The following is a 17,865-nucleotide window of genomic DNA, read 5'->3' on the forward strand; positions in this document are numbered from 1 at the left end:
AATTGTAAGTGTCTGAATTGGTCACTTATGCTCTCCAATTCACATAAACAAAAGCAGGTGTTAGATTCTAAGTTTGGCTTCCTGCCATTTAGTTCTGTTTGTCCATCCCTCCCTCCATCTATCCATCCATCCATCCACCCATCTATCATCAAAAGTGTACTTCCCCAGTGCTGGGCACTGAGAATACAGAAATGACTCAGCCTGCACATTTGCCATGTGGAAGTTCACTGTACAGCTGTTCCACTGTTTAAGTGATGCCCTCCTGAAAAGTAATTTGTTGCATTCTGGTCTGGTTTTCTTGTTATTAAGAGGAAAACACACAACGAAAATGATATTAATTTTATTGCATTATTTTACTGACTAGAACGCCAGACTTATAATGGATATAAGTATAAAAATAACCAAATTCTTACAAATAATACTTTGCTGCTACAGTACTGAATAATTAGTGGAGGTTGCAATTATAATACAACTTTAAATAACATTCTCATAATGGGTTTAACACAATCAACCAGGGGCTAAGGTTTAAAAGTTTACAAAGAGAAATCCAGGACAACATGAAAACTCCAAAAGTTCATATTCCAGCTACATGCTTCATTTAACCGTCAATCCACCAACACAAACATTAACAAAACTCAGAGCAACTCATGATGAAACAGTCGTTCTCTTTTTAGGACAGGCCAGGGTTAATACAGAAAGGTAAATGAGTCGGATTAGTTTCCCAGGCAGAACTGATTCCATCCCATCCCTGGCCTATCCCATCCTCCCTACCCAAGAAATCTGTAATGAAGTATGTTAAGTGCATTTAAAAAATCAGAATATGCAAATTCTTCAAAATGTCCTCTTTGAAAATGCCCAGGTGACAGACCCAGTCTCGGACCTGTCTCTTTTTAGACCTAAACGGTCCCCCTTTGGTTTCATAGGGTTTTCTGTGAGGAGTTTACACCAGATATGATGGAGTATAACGCTAATGAAGATACTTTACTACAGCAAATTAATTGGCATTTAATACTTTCATGTTCCTACTATTTTAGTCAGTTATCTTTCTTGGAGATTTAAGAAAAAGAAAAAAAGAAAACATACCCAAAGGCAAACTCTACAAAACCAGTATCTCTATTTCCAAAAACACACATGAGAACCTCAGAATGACACTTTGTTAAGGGAGGCAATGAAATATCCCTTCTCATCCACACAAAAGCTTTCAGATAGGACAAAAAGATGATACTAAGGGTAATTTCAAGTAAAATACAAAGTATTGAAATACTGAACTTTGCATTCTTCCTCTTTCCAAAGAAGTGCTGTAGTCTCAAAACTGGTGTATTTTAGAACTATGGGTCAAAACCCTAACTTCGGGTGTGTTAGGCTAAACTTAGCCAAGGGCAACTGGACTGGACAGCTCCTCTTCCTCAGGCAGAGTTAAATCAGCTTACAGGACACCTGGGCACCTCACCAGGGGGCAACACAGTTTCACGCAGGCACCAAAAAGCCACGCGAGGTGGGTGACCCAAAGGTGCCTGCTCTGGGAACTTTCACATCTGAATAGGTGTCATCCTTCAACGGCATATTCTTGGGTAGCCATCCAGCCTAGGAGTCCAAAGATGCTGCCCTCTCCCTTGGGCCCACTTTAAGAGTTACCTCTTTAAGAACTCAATCGTCACATCTTAGTTTTTGACCTCAGATGCCATCAGCCAGCTTGACTGAACCACCTATCAGCAATTTTGGCTCTAAATGACTTCGCTGCTTCTGAAAATATACTTCCCCTCAAAGGAGGAAGATGTGTCAGCGTTTAAGACATTCCACTGAATATGTTCCCAATTCTGAAAACAGTTCACAAAAATATGCTTCCAGTATGTGGAAGCCATGGCCTCACCATAGGAACAAGGCAAGCAGCTCTCAGATGGATGTGTATGTCTGACTGCGCTTGTCAGAAACCCAGGTCCTTGCCTTCCACTTCCTATATATACCAAAGCCACGTGCCAGTGTGCTTCTTGCTGAGCACAAGCCAGCCACTATTTTCTTAATGACAAGTGTCTAAGAAATATATATAAATACCAATCTGAAAGCACATTTTCAAAAGGGTATTCAGCATTTTTTTTTTTTGCATTTCATGTCATTAATTTGGTTACTCCTTAAAAATAATATTAAGGTTCCTTAAAAAAATAACTTATCTTTAAAGCCCTTTCTCTCTTGCCCTCTTTGATATTTAAGGTACACAGGACGGTGAGGGGTGTCCCAGACAGTAAGGCAGGGGGCTACAGTGGGCAGAGCAGCCGGGGGAGTCAGGCAGACAAGGGTTTCAGTCCTGCTTCTACAAGGCAAGCTATTTATCCTCTCTGAAGGTTTCTGTATCTGAGAAATGGGCACTTCCATGCCCACCTCTCGAGGATGCTGTAAGGAGCCTTGCCCAGAGCCTGGTCATGGTAGGAGCATGTCAGTTCATCCGCCTAAAGAAACAGACTCCAGGGCCTTGGGCTGGCTCAAGCGGCAGAGGAAAAGACAATGGCAATAAGACCCTCTGGAGCTTAAACCAAACCACTGATACCAGGAAGCCAGCCAGCCACCCTTCCCTGCTGCAGTGTGTGACAGGACATACAGATGCCCCTGCGCCCGGCTCCTCTCTACAGAGGTTTAAGCATCTTTTGAGCAGTTACACATCACTTGCCCCTTCCTCTCACCTTCCCCCATCTGTGGGATATTGGTGCAGGATTGTGGCATCTGCGCATGTGAATCACACACCCCAAGTGAGGGGCTGACATGGAGCACTGTGTCTGGGCGGAGAGCCTCGGCGTGCCAGGTGTGCATCCAGGCCTCTTCTGCTACCAGGTGTTTCCCCTCGGCCTAGGTGGGACCCTTCTGCAGCTAGGAACCCAATGCAGGAGTGCAGCTGGCCTCTCCCTTCCTCACTGGGTCACAGACATGCTTTACTGATGTCCCCTTAGAGCCTCATGCTCTGGAGGTGCCTTCCCCACCCCCACACGCCTCCTGAAAACTGTGGAGACTGTGTGAACTCAACCTTGTGGGTGCCTCCTTTTTTTCTCAGTTAAAACAACAAAATAAAACACTCTTAATCCACTCCATATGCAAGAAACCCATGAACAAGAAGCATTGTTGGAACTCACAGGACACCGTTTTCTGGATGTTGAGATTCTTCCCAAGAATGTTTTCAGGACAGAACACTTCATTTTGTGGAGCTGAAGGCTTCTGGCTCCGATAGAGGAGATGATTTGTCAGCTGTGATGTCAGCTGAAGGCAGTGGAAGTGTATGCCTGGGAATAGCCTCCCTACATGGTTCTTCCCACAGCTGCGGGTCCTGGGGATGAGCAGGCATGCTGCGGAAGGAGCCAAGAAGCCTAGTCTGTGGGCTCAGGTGAGCTGCAGGAGCTCAGAACTCTCCAGTTAGGTGTGAGGCCGTGAGCCACAAATGGCCATTGGTTCTACAGAGAGAGAGGTAAGGCCCAAGATTTCAAAAAGGCGACACTTTGAAATTTTAGGTTAGCCTCCACTGATAAAAACAGTTCTCCTTTTATTTATCTCATGGATGAGTGCAATTTAACTACTAAAATGCACCTCCCCTGACTAGGACTCCTGCTACAGCAGGGTGATGGTGAGTGGTGGAGACCATGGGACACAGGAGTTCATGCTTAAAACCATCAGGGCCAAGGATTATGTAAGAATAGGGATTATATTTAGGGGACCTTGAAGAAACAACCATGCCCAGGGCAGAACTGTCCCCAATGGCTGCACCATTTCCAGAAATGAGAAGCGGGCTCCCCGCTTCAGGCGGAGACAATTCTTTTACCTCCGTATTCCCCTCACTTTATCCAAAACCAGGATGCCCCAAAGCAGGCCAATAAACACAGTTCCCCAGGTGGCAATTAAAGACACCGAGTACTGGATGTCTCCCTGGCAGGACCCACATCACAGGCATAATAAATAAGACGAGTGGAACTTCCTTCCCGAAGGTCAACCCTCAGTTCCTCGACCAACTGGAAGTCTTCAGTTCTCCCACACTGACTGGAAGTATAACCACGTTTCTGGAGGGTGCGACACAGCCATATGAAGAGGTACAAATGACTGGGTGAGAAAAAAAAGTTATTTCTTCAGCCGAATAAACAGCTTTGAGTGGTTGAAAGTTTACATGGGGTTTGTGGACATGAGATTCTGGGAACAAAGTGCTGCAGTAGCAGGTGAGCAAACTCATGTGTGGCTCCATCTCGGCTCCCTGTTCTTCCTCAAGAATCCATGCAGCTTCCCAAAGCACTGTTGATGCAGGAAATCTAACCTGCCTATTCAGCCCATCCCTCTAACCACATCCAGCTGCAGGGGCTCAACAAGCTGCTTTCCTAGAGTGGTGAAACCTGCATTCAGTTTGACATTTCTCCTCCATACGCAGCTGCCTCTGGCCTCCACAATGGTGATCAGAGTCCCAGGCCCCAGGCTAGGCCCTCATGGATGAAAAGTGCCCCCCTGCCTGCAATCTGCCTGCTGAGCCTCCAGCTAAAACCAAATATAAGTTGTTTTGCCCTGATCCAGGCTTGTTTGAAAAAAGTGAGATTTCACTGCAAAGAGATTAAAAAAAAAAGTCTTAAATAAATGTGTCACCTTGACTTAAAAAAACACATTGCAGTTGTGTGCTGTGCCTCACGCATTTCTTCATTGTGGGAGTTGGCTTGGAAACTGTAGCATAAGAAACATGAAAATACTGTCCGTTCAACGGCGACATCTTCAGACTTTAGTGGTACGCTTATCCTCATCTGTTGTTTAGCACACAGGTGCTGGGCAGGAAAATAATTAACAAGCCAGTATTTTGCTGCAAATAAATCACCAAATTGCTGCCTATGGAAGTGTCTCAGGAAAGGAAGCCTTCTTTCTGGAACAGTCTTGAAACAGATCCAAAAGGAAACCTCCCACCCAATTTACTAAAGTGCAAATGAAGGGAAAACCAGGTCCCTGCACTGATGTCTAGTGGTCTGCCCTGGCTAATAGTCGCCCTGGTGCCAGTGCCATGGTGCAGTCACTCAGAGAGACTCTCTTGATACTGGCCCACATTCACGTTCACAGTAACAACAAAGGTGCCGAATGAGCAGCCTGTGGTTCCACATCCGCCTGTCCCCTCCACTGTGGTCACGCCCCGCATGCCTGTCCCTCTTCCTGCTTGCCACTCAGCGTGGCTCCCGACAAATCCTGGGCGCAGCCTCCTGGTGCAGTCCTCTGAGCAGAGGTCCCAGGTGACTGGCTCAGAGCAATGAGTCCCTCTCTCTCCTGGACTTAAAAGTAGTCTCTTCTTCTGCTTTCATCACTGATGAAAGACGGGTTATACTGTCCGGGGAAAATGCAAGAATGCCGTGATCCTGGCAGTCCAGTGTAGGCCGGGTAGAGTCCGTTTCGTTCAAGTTCTGGATTCCTTACACTTGTGGGCTGGTTGCCAAACAGAAAAGAAGGAAAGTCAATTTATCATCCTTGGGTTTAAATTACAGTGTTAAATCCCAATGATTTTAGACCAATGTAAGAAAAGATCTGGGTTTATCCTGTATGATGTGGTTCTACTGATTATTTCTAATTTTTTTAAAGTATCTTTCTCTCTGGAGCACGACCCACTTTAAACCCTTCCTGTCCCTGACCATGCAGAAGGCGACTGATGCAAATGGAGGAACTGACCTTTGTAAGGTCCTACGACCACCTAGTTGGACCCCAAACTAGAAGGCCAACAGCAATCCTCAAGTGACCAGTTTGATCTCAAAAAAAGGCTCCCTGGGAATAAGAGGGGCTACTTTGAGGCCTTCGTAGTAGCACCAAAGGTAAATTATTTCTTGGCAGAAATAAAATACTAGCTACTGTGTATCATAAATGAGTTGCAGGAGGGCCCAATGTGGGAATCACCTGGACAACACCTGAGCCCACTGTGCGGAACAGCTTGTCTACCCAGGTGACAGCTTCATGCCCTAAGCTTAGGCTCTGCCTCTACAGACTGCTCAGCCAGCTATCTTTCTTCCTTCTTTTTCTTTTCTTTCTTTTTCTCTTTCCTTTCCTTTCTCCTTTCCCTTTCTTTCTTTTTCTTTTTTTTACCTTTCCCTCTATTTCTTTTCCTTTCTCTTTCTTTTTTTAGATGGAGTCTCACTCTGTCGCCAGGCCGGAGTGCAGTGGCGCAATCTCAGCTCATTGCAACCTCTGCCTCCTGGGTTTGAGGTATTCTCCTGCCTGAGCCTCCCGAGTAGCTGGGACTACAAGTGCACGCTACCAAGCCCAGCTAATTTTTGTATTTTTAGTAGAGATGGGGTTTCATGTTAGCCAGAATGGTCTCGATCTCTTGACCTCGTGATCCACCTGCCTCGGCCTACCAAAGTGCTGGGATTATAGGTGTGAGCCACCGTGCCTGGCCTTTTTTTTTTGAGACAGGGTCTTGCTCTATTGCCCAGCCTGGAGTGCAATGGCACAAACACTGTTCACTGTAGCCTTGACCTCCTGGGCTTAAGTGATCCTCCTGCCTTAGCCTCCTGAGTAGCTGGATCTACAGGGGTCCACCACCATGCCTGGCTAATTAAAAAAAAAAAAAATTTGTAAAGACAGGGTCTCACCATGTTGCCCAGGCTGGTCTTGAACTCCTAGGGTCAAGCAATCCCCCCACCTTGGCCACCCAAAGTGATTACAGGGATTATAGGCATGAGCCACCGTGCCTGGCCAGCCTGCTATTTTTGGAATAAAAATGGGGTTCATTTACATTCTTGACTACATTTATTTAAGGTAACTCTTTAATACCATGAAAACAAGCAGTGAAGTTGGTTCCTATGATGCCACAGGCCTGTTTGTTGCTAGTTATTGAACGTGCTGGGGCTGAGGAGTCCCGAGTAAAGGATGAGAGTGTGGGGACACACCAGGGTAAAATACCAGCTCAGTTATGGCTTCAGTTGGTAAAGGAAAAGGACTTTCCTGATAAACAGAGAAACAAAGCCCAATGCAGAAATATCAATGGGAATATTTTTGCTAGAGCTAAGTTTGTATCTCTTTATGTTTTTTCCTTATTTATAACTTTTTGTTCTTCCTCTAGGTTCAAATTTTTCAAAAAGAGTCCATGGAAATAAACAGCTCCTTAGCATGAACAAACTTGTCCCTCCCATCCGAAGTCTGAATCCCCATGGTTAATTCCCATAGCAACCCAGAGGAATTATGGTTTCTGTCATAAGATTTTCTAACACCATTAAGTCCCCACGGGGCAAGGTTTCACATTTATTGCTATTCCTCAAACAGCTCCACATGGCACAAGAAGTCACCTGATAACCGTTTACTTCTCAGCTCAGATACGCCTGTTCATGTTTGCTTTGTGGTTGATACAGTGATATGAAATGAGCTGGGCAGTTTACAGGAATATGACACAGGTTAAATTCAATATGGGAGGGAAGCAGCAAGGGTTCAAGGTTGTCTCCTACCTTTCCAAATGATGCAGTCCAGGCTGGACATAGCAAATTATTAAAGGCATACTGAGTATACAATATTCTAAACCCGAGAAGTGCTTGTTGAGGACGACATTGAATTGTTGTTCTCTTTATACCTTTTCCCCATCCCCTAGTTGGTTTTTTTTGTTGTTGTTTATTTTATTATTATTGTTGTTGTTGTTGTTATTATTATTATTATTTGAGATAGGATCTCACTCTGTTGCCCAGGCTGGAGTACAGTGGTGCAATCTTGGCTCACTGCAACCTCTGCCTCCCCAACTCAAGCAATCCTCCCATCTTAGCCTCTCAAGTAGCTGGAACCACAGGCAAGCACTACCATGCCAGGCTAATTTTTTGTAGAGATGAGCATGGTTTCTGTAGAGACATGGTTTCACCATGTTGCCTAGGTTGGTCTCAAACTCCTGGACTCCTAAGATCTGCCCACCTCGGCCTCCCAAAGTGCTGGGATTACAGGTGTGAGCCACTGTGCCCAGCCACCAATCCTCTAGTTTTAAGTACCTAACCACACAAGGTAAGCATGGCAGACAGGAGACAAAAATGAAAGGGCCCAAGGCTAAATATCACTAAATTCTTGCTCGACCTTTCAGTATCCATTCCTATAACTTAAAAGCCAAGTTTAGTAACAAGAGGGTTACTGCTACAACCACATAAATATAATGTGCTTTATGGAAATATCCTTCATACCTCAATAGCAACACTGATAAGTACCATGCAAATAGATAGACAGTAGGTAAACTGAATAGTAAATCAGAGTTTCATGCCACTACTCTTTAACCCTTAACTAACTGTAATGCTTTTACTACAACAAAACAGAATTCTTTTACTTCTCAGAGGAACCGGGGGCCCTGGGGTCATCCTGACACAGGAATACACACCGAGTAGTACACATCCGTCATCTGGAGGAGGTTTTTGGTACTTCCATTCTCATGCATTTCAATCGCTTCTCGGCCCCATTCTTGTGAGCGAGGATTTTTGGGGTATTCAGCATATGGGGACATTTGGAAATCTCCACTTTTGAAGATGAGTTTGCTTATGTCATTTTTATTCTTTCTGTGGGATACAGAAATATTTGTAAAGCTCAATTCTGTAAAGAAGTGATATCTGTGAAAGCACCAACTATGATTTTATAATGTAAATTTAACTGAAAGCTATCATTATATTTATCTGTAGCTGCCCACTGAGTAGTATTATTATTGTTGTTATTTGGTATTTTCCTACAACAAGTAAATATGCAGTTAGGTGCAAAAAAAGATACAAAAAGTCTTCCAACCCCAAAGGGCCAGATTATCAGGGAGTGGGGGAGAAAAACAGTGGCATTAGGGCAGATTTAGACTCTTCTACAGGACAGAGATCACTGTGTCTTGGGGGTGGCCAGGAAAACAAGGGTCATAAATTCACAGAATGCTGGAGCCAGAGGGGCCCTTAGACTCATTCTAGTCCAGTGGATCCCGAGCTGCCCAAGCATCAGAATTTACATGGGAAGAGTCTGGGTCTCCCCCAGATTGACTGAATCAGGAGCTCTGGGGATAGGATGGGGCAGCTCCAGCTCAGTAAAGAGACCTGACTTGTCTTCTGGGTCACCTTTTGCTACTAGAAGGTTTGGAACTGGAATTCAGGCCTTCAACTCCCCAGGCAGTGCTCTTTCTACTACAAAAAGCAAATATTTCACAAGTCATAAAAACAGAATGGTTTATGAAAAAGCCCACCTATTTATACACCTGTACAAATTCTCATTTCAGCAGGTTACAGAAATGCTACTCGTGAGATTTCACTGACTGCGAATTGTTGGAATCTAACCGGCCCAGGATCAGAAATTTTAAATTATATTTGTCACAGATAGGATGATCTGAAGTCTTTTTCTTTCTACCTCACCTAAACTACAAATAAGTTTTCTAGGGAAGGCAAAAAGTGACTCAGGGTCATAAAACCAAATGTCTAGCATGTGGCTTAGGCGCTGGCTCTTTGTAGAAGTTGGGAACAGACCTGCCACTGTGTTGCTTCCTGGTGGGTGGGGTACCTGGGCTCAGACAATGACATACTCATGCACAACCACCTTCTCTTCTCAGGAGCCAGCAGGCACAGGCTCCTTCCCCAAATGGGTACACCACACAGTACAGAACACATAGCAAATATGAGGCTTCTGTCCCTTGAGCGCTCAGGTTATGTCCCTCTAGGTAACCATTCCTAGTCTCATCCCCTGAAGTTTATTTCCACTCATATGGTTTATCTTTGATGATTTGATGGCAATTTGGAAAATGATAGGCAAAGGCTATACCATAAGGCCTGCATTCCTAGTTGGGCAGTTAGGGCACATTGCTCTCTGCTGCCTTTTTGGAGACGGAGACTATCTTAAAATGTCCTTTATGTCAACGGTAGAAAAGATAACTAGCTATTTTGGGAGGTTCCCCCCATCTGTTACATCTAGATAATTCCTGCCATTATTATCATCTAAGTCAGAGGTCATAATTTTCCCTTATCTGAATAGATCATCGCAGAGAGGGGGAATCAATTTCCTTCTTTCCCTTCCTTTTCCAATAGAAACCCAATCTCAGTGGCTTCCAGGAAGCCCAAAGCATCCCACATTGCTGCTACAACTTCTCTACTGCAAAAATATTTCATCTTTCTTTGTCTGCCCCTCTCTGTACATAGCTTTACTGAGAAACAGTTCACATATCATACAATTCACTCATTTAATGGTTTCTGGCATATTCAGACTTGCACAACCATCATCACAATTTTAGAACAGTTTCATCACCCCAAGAAGAAACCCCATACCCCTTAGCCACCATCTTCCAATTCTCCCCTTTTCCCCACCACCCTGGCCCTAGACAACCATTAATCTACTTTCCAACTCTATTAGATTTGCCTATTTCAGATAAGTCATATAAATAGAATCATACAATAGGTGGTCTTTTGGGACTGGCTTGTTTCACTTAGCATATTTTCAGGGTTCCCCATGTTATAGTATGTATCAGTACTTCATTCATTTTATGCTGGAATCCTATTCCATTGTAGAAATATATCATATTTTGTTTATCCATTGACGAACATTGGTAGAGTTTTCACCGTTTGGCTATTGTAAATAATGTTGCTGTGAACATTCATGTGAAGTTTTTGTGTGAGTATACCTTTTCACTTCTCTTAATATACCTAAGAGTGGAAGTGCTGGGTCCATTGGTAACTCTGTCTTTAACTTTCGGACTTTTTCAAAGTGGCTGCACCATTTTACATTCCCACCAGCAGTGTATGGGGGTTCTAATTTTTCCACATCCTCACCAATGCTTGTTATTTTCTAGGTGTTTTTTTGTTTTGTTTTGTTTTGTTTGAGACGGAGTCTGGCTCTGTCACCCAGGCTGGAGTGCAGTGGCATGACATGATCTCAGCTCACTGCACCTTTGCCTCCCGGGTTCAAGCAATTCTCCTGCCTCAGCCTCCCGAGTAGCTGGGATTACAGGCATGCACCACCACACCCGGCTAATTTTTTTATATTTTTGGTGGAGACAGGGTTTCACCATGTTGGCCAGGCTGGTCTTGAACTTCTGATCTGAAGTGATCCACTCACCTCGAACTCCCAAAGTGCTGGAATTACAGGCTGAGCCACTGTGCCCAGCGGCTATTTTCTATTTTTTTTTTTTTTAATAGCCATCTTAGTGGGTGTGAAGTGGTGTCTCATGGTGGTTTCGATTTGCATTTCCTAGGTGACTAATGATGTTGACTATCTTTTCGTGTGTGCTATGATCGGGATATAGTTTATCCCCACCCAGTCTCATGCTGAAATTTAATCCCCAGTGTGGAGGTGCTAGGGGATGGGGCCTACAGGGAGGTGTTTGGGCCATGAGGGCAGATCTCTCATGAAAGGACTAATACCTTTCCTGGGAGAGCTGGTTGTTCAGAAGAGCCTGATACCTCTCCCCTAGCCCCCCACCTCTTGCTTTCTTTCTCATCAGGTGGCTCCCTTCATCTTCCTCCAGGAGTGGAAGCAGCCTGAGGCCCTCACCAGATACAGATGCCCAATCTCAAACTTTGCAGCCATCAGAATTGTGAGCCAAATAAACCTTTTTCTTTAGAAATTGCCCACTGATATGGTTTGGCTATGTCCCCATCCAAATCTCATCTTGAATTCCCACATGTTGTGGGAGGGACCTGGTGGGAGATGGTTGAATCATTGGGGTGGGTCTTTCCCATGCTGTTCTCATGATAGTAAATGAGTCTCATGAGATCTGATGGTTCTATAAGGGGGAGTTTCCCTGCACAAGCTCTCTGTTTGTCTGCTGCCATTCACGTAAGACATGTCTTGCTCCTCTTTGCCTTCCACCATGATTGTGAGGCTTCCCCAGCCATGTGGAACTGTAAGTCCATTAAACCTCTTTATTGTGCAGATTGCTCAGCCTTGGGTATGTCTTTATCAGCAGTGTGGAAATGGACTAATGCACCTAGCCTCAGGTATTCCTTTACAGCAACACAAAACGGACTAAGATAATGTGCTTACCGGCCATCTGTATCTCTTCTTTGAAGAAATGTCTATTCAAGCTTTTTGTCCAGTTTTAAAATTAGGTTGTTGAGTTATAAGAGTTCCTTCTATATTCTAGATACAAGTCCCTTATTAGACACAGAATTTGCAAGTGTTTTCTCATGCAACCCATATTTGCAAGCATGGGTTGCCTTTTCACTTTCTTGATAGTGTCCTTGGGAGTACAAAAGTTTTTAACTCTGATGAAGCCCAATTTATTTCTTTTTTCATTTCCTGCTTGTGTTTTCGGATATTCTTTTCTAATAAAGAAAATGAAGTTCCATTTACTCCCCTTCTTTTTCCTCACAGGCACCAACTACGATGAATTCCCTTTCTCCTTTTTTAAAAATGGGTTAGTCACACATTATGGTTTAATATTGTGAACCATCTCAAGTATCCCGTAAAAGAATACAAACTGACCCTTGTATAGCACAGGCAAAGGAACAGGATTGGAGTCTGAACTCTCATCACTTACCTGCAACAGGTAACAATCAGTGCGATGCCTAGGATGAGCAGGAGCCCACCTCCCGCGGCTGCGATCACCACAGTGATAAGCTGATAGGCTAAACGTAAAACAAACAAAAAAGTGTATTGGCTGGAGGTAATGAAGGAATCAGTGAGTTCTCAAGAATGGTCTCCCCTGACTCTACGGTCACCACCCTGCCTTGAGGGGTGCCTTCGCCTACAACTTCCTACTCTCTGGCAAGGGATCCTCAATGGCTATCTCCAAGGCTCTCCATATTAAGAAAAGTTTTTTCTTTTTTTTTTTTTTTCTGAGACAGAGTCTCGCCCTGTCGCCCAGGCTGGAGTGCAGTGGTACAATCTTGGCTCACTGCAACCTCTGCCTCCCGGGTTCAAGCGATTCTCCTGCCTCAGCCTCCCAAGTAGCTGGGACTATAGGCACGTGCCACCGTGCCCGGCTAATTTTTTGTATTTTTAGTAAAGATAGGGTTTCACCGTGTTAGCCAGGATGGTCCAATCTCCTGACCTCGTGATCCACCCGCCTCGGCCTCCCAAAGTTCTGGGATTACAGGCATGAGCCACCGTACCTGGCTGAAAAGCTCCCTTTTCTAAGTCACTCCTAGGATGGTGGTGGCTCCTAACTTTTACCTGTGCACCAGCCCCGATGACATTTTCACCAACCCACGGTAGAAAGAGAAATATAAATGTGAGTTATGAGTTTTTTAAAAACTTAATTTGTTCCTTTTTGATAACTGTTCTATAATCTAAGATTTTTGTCCTTTCTACTTTTCTCTCTCACTTAAGATGGATGCCTTTTATCATATGTAAATTATGCCTCAGTAAATCTGATTTTTATTAAAGTAATGGATGAGCCCAGGAGACCAAGGTTGCAGTGAGCCAAGATCAAACCACTGAACTCCAGCCTGGGTGACACAGTGAGACTCTGTCTCAAAAAAATAAAAATAAATAAAAAAGTAATGGAGATAACGCAGAATCTTTTCTTGGCCACTTCCCACCCTTTGGTGTTGTTTAATTTTTTGAGTTAATGGTGATAGTAGATGTAAAAATTCTTTTTTTTTTTTTCCTGAGATGGAGCCTTGCTCTTGTTGCCCAGTCTGGAGTGCAATGGTGCGATCCCGGCTCACTGAACCTCCGTCTCCTGGGTTCAAGCGATTCTTCTGCCTCAGCCTCCTGAGTAGCTGGGATTACAGACACGTGCCACCATGCCTTGCTAATTTTTTTGTGTTTTTAGTAGAGACGAGGTTTCGCAATGTTGGCCAGGCTGATCTCGAACTCCTAACTTCAGGTGATCCACCCGCCTCGGCCTCCCAAAGTGCTGGGATTACAGGCTTGAGCTACCATGCCTGGCCTAAAAATTCTTGATTCAGTTCTAGATTTTTACTTGATAAAATAAAAAGGAGGCAACCCTAGGTTAGACTCCCCAATTTTATAAGGAACATTACTCATCAGTTAAGTCCAGAGTCTGGGAATCACTGCGTCAACCATGCTAGGGACTGAGTAGCTCCTCAATAAATACACATCAAATTTAATTACCAGAAATTAGCAGTGATTTAAGCAAGTACATATCATATGTAGAAAGCAATATTAAAAGCTTTAATTAACTGCTTTTATAACTATGTGTTTCTGGTAAAATCATATCTTCAATAAATTTTATTAAATATTCCGATTGATTTTTTGATTGTGGAAATATAAGAAAATTGTGTTCTCTAGCTGTAGGATCCAGGATGAAACACCAGTAGCCGGATTCTCGATAGTAAATTAAGATTGGAGCTTGTAATCCCAGCACTTTGGGAGGCCGAGGCAGGCAGATCATGAGGTCAGGAGATTGAGAGCATCCTGGCTAACATGGTGAAACCCCGTCTCTACTAAACAAGGATGTAAACAAGGATGAGGTACAGGGCTGACACCCTCCTCACCAAGCTTCTAGGGCACTAGGTGCTGGTTGAGAATGAAGACAGGCAACAGGAAGACTATGAGCAAATACAAGCCATGCAACAATTTTCCTATCCTTTTATTTAAATAAATAGCACAGAAACCTGACTATTATGTAAAACCATCAGTATTAGGATACAAAAGCCATCAGTATTAAGATACACAGGAAACAAAGCCAAGCCACAGAATAAACACATTCTCTTCCTTACCCCGCAACACATGTATTTGAAAGTTTCTTTTTTAACAAAAGTGAAGACAGAAAACAAACCTCTTGAATTTATCCACTTTTCTTCATCTCCCCCAACATGGCTCTGAGCTACCATCATCCCTTGTCTGGACAACTGCAGCTGCTTCCCAACGCATCCACCTGTACCCAGTCTTGTCCACTCACTATTATAGAAAGCAAATCTGATCTTGCCATTTCCCTGCTTTAAAAAACCCTCCGTGGCTCCCTTTTTTCCTAAAGACCAGAGTCTGGCTCCTGCTTATCCTTCCACACCAAGTTAAATTTTCTCACTTCCAACAAAACAAGTAAGCATCCATTTTAGAAGTGACCCTTGCAAGTGGCTGCAGCTGTAGCAGGTTCCTGTTGGAAACAAGCAGTTTTGTCTAAAAAGAAACACAGATGGTGTAGACCAGTGCTTCTCAAACTATCTGTGGTCAAGGACCAGTTTTTGGTTTTTTTCATTTTTACAGAGTCTGGCTCCATTGTCCAGGCTGGAGTGCAATGGTGTGATCTCGGCTCACTGCAACCTCTTGCTCCCAGGTTCAAGCGATTCTCATGCCTCAACCTCCTGAGTAGCTGTGATTACCGGCACGTGCCACCACGCCCAGCTAATTTTTTGGTACTTTTAGTAGAGACGGGGTTTCGCTATGTTGGCCAGGCTGGTCTCAAACTCTTGGCCTCCAGTGATCCGCTCACCTCGGCCTCCCACGGTGCTGGGATTACAGGTGTGAGCCACAGTGCCTTGCCTGAGGACCAGTTTTTGCTTACTTGCTTGTGCTTCTGGATATCCTTTTTTTTTTTTTTTTTTTTTTGAGACAGGTCTCACTATGTTGTCCACACTGGAGTGCAGTGGCACAATCACAGTTCACTGCAGCCTTCAACTCCTGGGCTCAAGCAATCCTTCTGCCTCAGCCTGCCAAGCAGCTGGGACCATGGGCACAGCTAATTTTTGGTTTTTGTAGGGACAGGGTATCACTATGTTGTCCAGGCTGGTCTTGAACTCCTGGCCTCAAGTGGTCCTCTCACCCTGGCCTCCCAAAGTGCTGGGATTACAGGTGTGAGCCACTGAGCCCAACCTGGATATTCTTTTTAAATAAGGAAAATAAAGTCCCATGTGCTCCTCGCCTCATCTGTCCCCACAGGCACCAACTATCATAAATTTCACTTTCCCCCTCTTTTTTTTTTTTAAGGAGTTATATTTGGACTGATATATTTGTAAAATACAATACAACTCTTTTCCAAGGCTCCCATGCTTGGATGTGACAGTTATGTCAAGTTAATATAAACATTTCTAAGTGCTCACTCTCAGCTTCTGTGTTATCTTGCCATGGTCCAGTAACAGTTCACACGGCAGACCACAAGTTGCGTAGCACTGGCATAGACGAGGGCTTCTCAAACTCCCGTCTGCATCTCAGTCACCCACAAGCCTTGTTAAAACCCAGATTCCTGGTCCCTGCTCCAAGAGATTTGGTTCAGTTGTACTGGGCAGGGGCTCAGAACCTCACTTCTAGAGGCTTCTATGGGATGGTGCTGCTGCCAGCCAATAGACCAGACCATGAGTAGCACTGGTTTAGATTACACAGGAGAGGAAAGAGCACTGGGCTGAAAGCCAGGAGACCACCCAGCACACAAGCAGAGAGAAAGACCCTGGGAGGAACTCACCAAAATGTTTGCACAAGTTAGCACTGCCTCCGGTAATGGTGGATAATTTGCTTTCTTCCTTGTGCTTTTCTGTATTTCCCAAATTTTATTTACATATTTACATATGCACGCACACACACACACACACACACACACACACACACCCCTCCCTGAAATCTTGACATTGTGTATATATACACATACATTTTTTTTTTTTTTTTTTTTTTTTTTGAGACGGAGTTGCCTAGGCTGGAGTGCAGTGGCACGATCTCGGCTCACTGCAACCTCTGCCTCCTGGGTTCAAGCGATTCTCCTGCCTCGGCCTCCTGAGTAGCTGGGACTACAAGTGCGCGCCATCATGCCTGACTAATTTTTGTATTTTTAGTAGACACGGGGTTTCAGCATATTGGCCAGGCTGGTCTTGAACTCCCGACCTCATGATCCACCCGCCTCGGCCTCCCAAAGTGCTGGGATTACAGGCGTGAGCCACCACGCCCAGTCATATACATATTTTTTAGAGAGTACATTTGAAGTCCTTTGGCAGCCATGTCACTGTAACCTTGTAATATCCTCCACAGATCTTCTTAAAATCATTCTACAACTGATCTTTTGGGGTTAAGTACTGATTTTAGATTTATGATGATGTAGAAGTGCACAGATTTGAATAAGTGCCAACTGAAGCGTTTCCTAGCTTCAGAGGTGCTCTGAATATTTAGGTGAGACAGAGGCAGTGAATGTCATCTTAGGCTTGTCTGTCCTATCCTTTTTAGTGCGAAAAGATTTTCTGGAATGAAGAGCTTGGAATTCTTAGTCCTACTTTCTTCTTGGCATTTGTTGACATTTCAGTCTTTCTCAAGCAATGGCTCCATGTTTCCCTTACTCTTCACAGCTTGACATTGTTGTCATCACTGTTAGCATCTTTCATCAAACCAACAGCACATTCTGGGCCTTAGCCTTTCCCCAGAGTCATATGTGTCTATGTTTATATGCTTATTTGGATGGGATCTACTGGACTATCTGCTTAGCCACCCCCCTTCTGAGAACTGTGCACCTCCTTCCATCTGCAGCCGGGGATGGGCACACTCGGACATGTAACACCATCACCTGGACACAGCTCACTGGTCCTGGAATAAACCCCCCATCCAAAGTGGATCAATTAGTTACTTCCCAGGAATTTGGGAAAAGAGGGCCATCACTTTCACAATTGCTGAGCTAGGGACCTCCCCACCCCCGACCAAGAGCTGTTTGGTGACCCTATTTTCCATCATGTTATCTGGGAAGGAGAGCCTGCATACAGATACGCGGCAAAGAGCGGAGACGAGACATGAGGATGCAGTCATGGCAACATGTGCTCTCACAGGAAGCCCCTCGCTACCCCCAGCTGCTGAGCTTCCTTCCTCCACTTCCTTGGTTCCTTCCACTCCTGATGCCAGGATTCTTCCAATAAACTCTCTTTGTTGCTTAGGCTAGCTAGGCTTACTTACTCCAGGAGAACCTTAGCCAACCTTCCTTTAAGATTCTTGAACACATTACAGAATTTTCTAGGTAGCCACATTAGTTTTTATCTTACAATGCATTCAGTTCTCTCCATATTTTTCCTCACTAAGCTCACTCGTGATTTA

The 17,865-nt window shown here is 44.3% G+C and overlaps 1 protein-coding gene across 1 annotated transcript in view; it reads right to left on the bottom strand.

Moving 5' to 3' along the window:
• Window positions 1–324: 324 nt before the first annotated feature.
• Window positions 325–17,865, bottom strand: part of HEG1 (heart development protein with EGF like domains 1) — an 89,721-nt gene continuing 72,180 nt past the window's right edge. The window contains exons 16-18 of the mRNA XM_030801767.1: window positions 12,437–12,524; window positions 8,327–8,501; window positions 325–5,418 (exon numbers count right to left, since the gene is read on the bottom strand). Coding sequence (XP_030657627.1) covers window positions 5,269–5,418; window positions 8,327–8,501; window positions 12,437–12,524 — 413 coding nt within the window. The 3' untranslated portion in view covers window positions 325–5,268. The remainder of the gene's footprint in view (window positions 5,419–8,326; window positions 8,502–12,436; window positions 12,525–17,865) is intronic.

The sequence above is a fragment of the Nomascus leucogenys genome, chromosome 21, assembly GCF_006542625.1.
Source record: "Nomascus leucogenys isolate Asia chromosome 21, Asia_NLE_v1, whole genome shotgun sequence".
Classification (NCBI taxonomy): Eukaryota; Metazoa; Chordata; class Mammalia; order Primates; family Hylobatidae; genus Nomascus; species Nomascus leucogenys.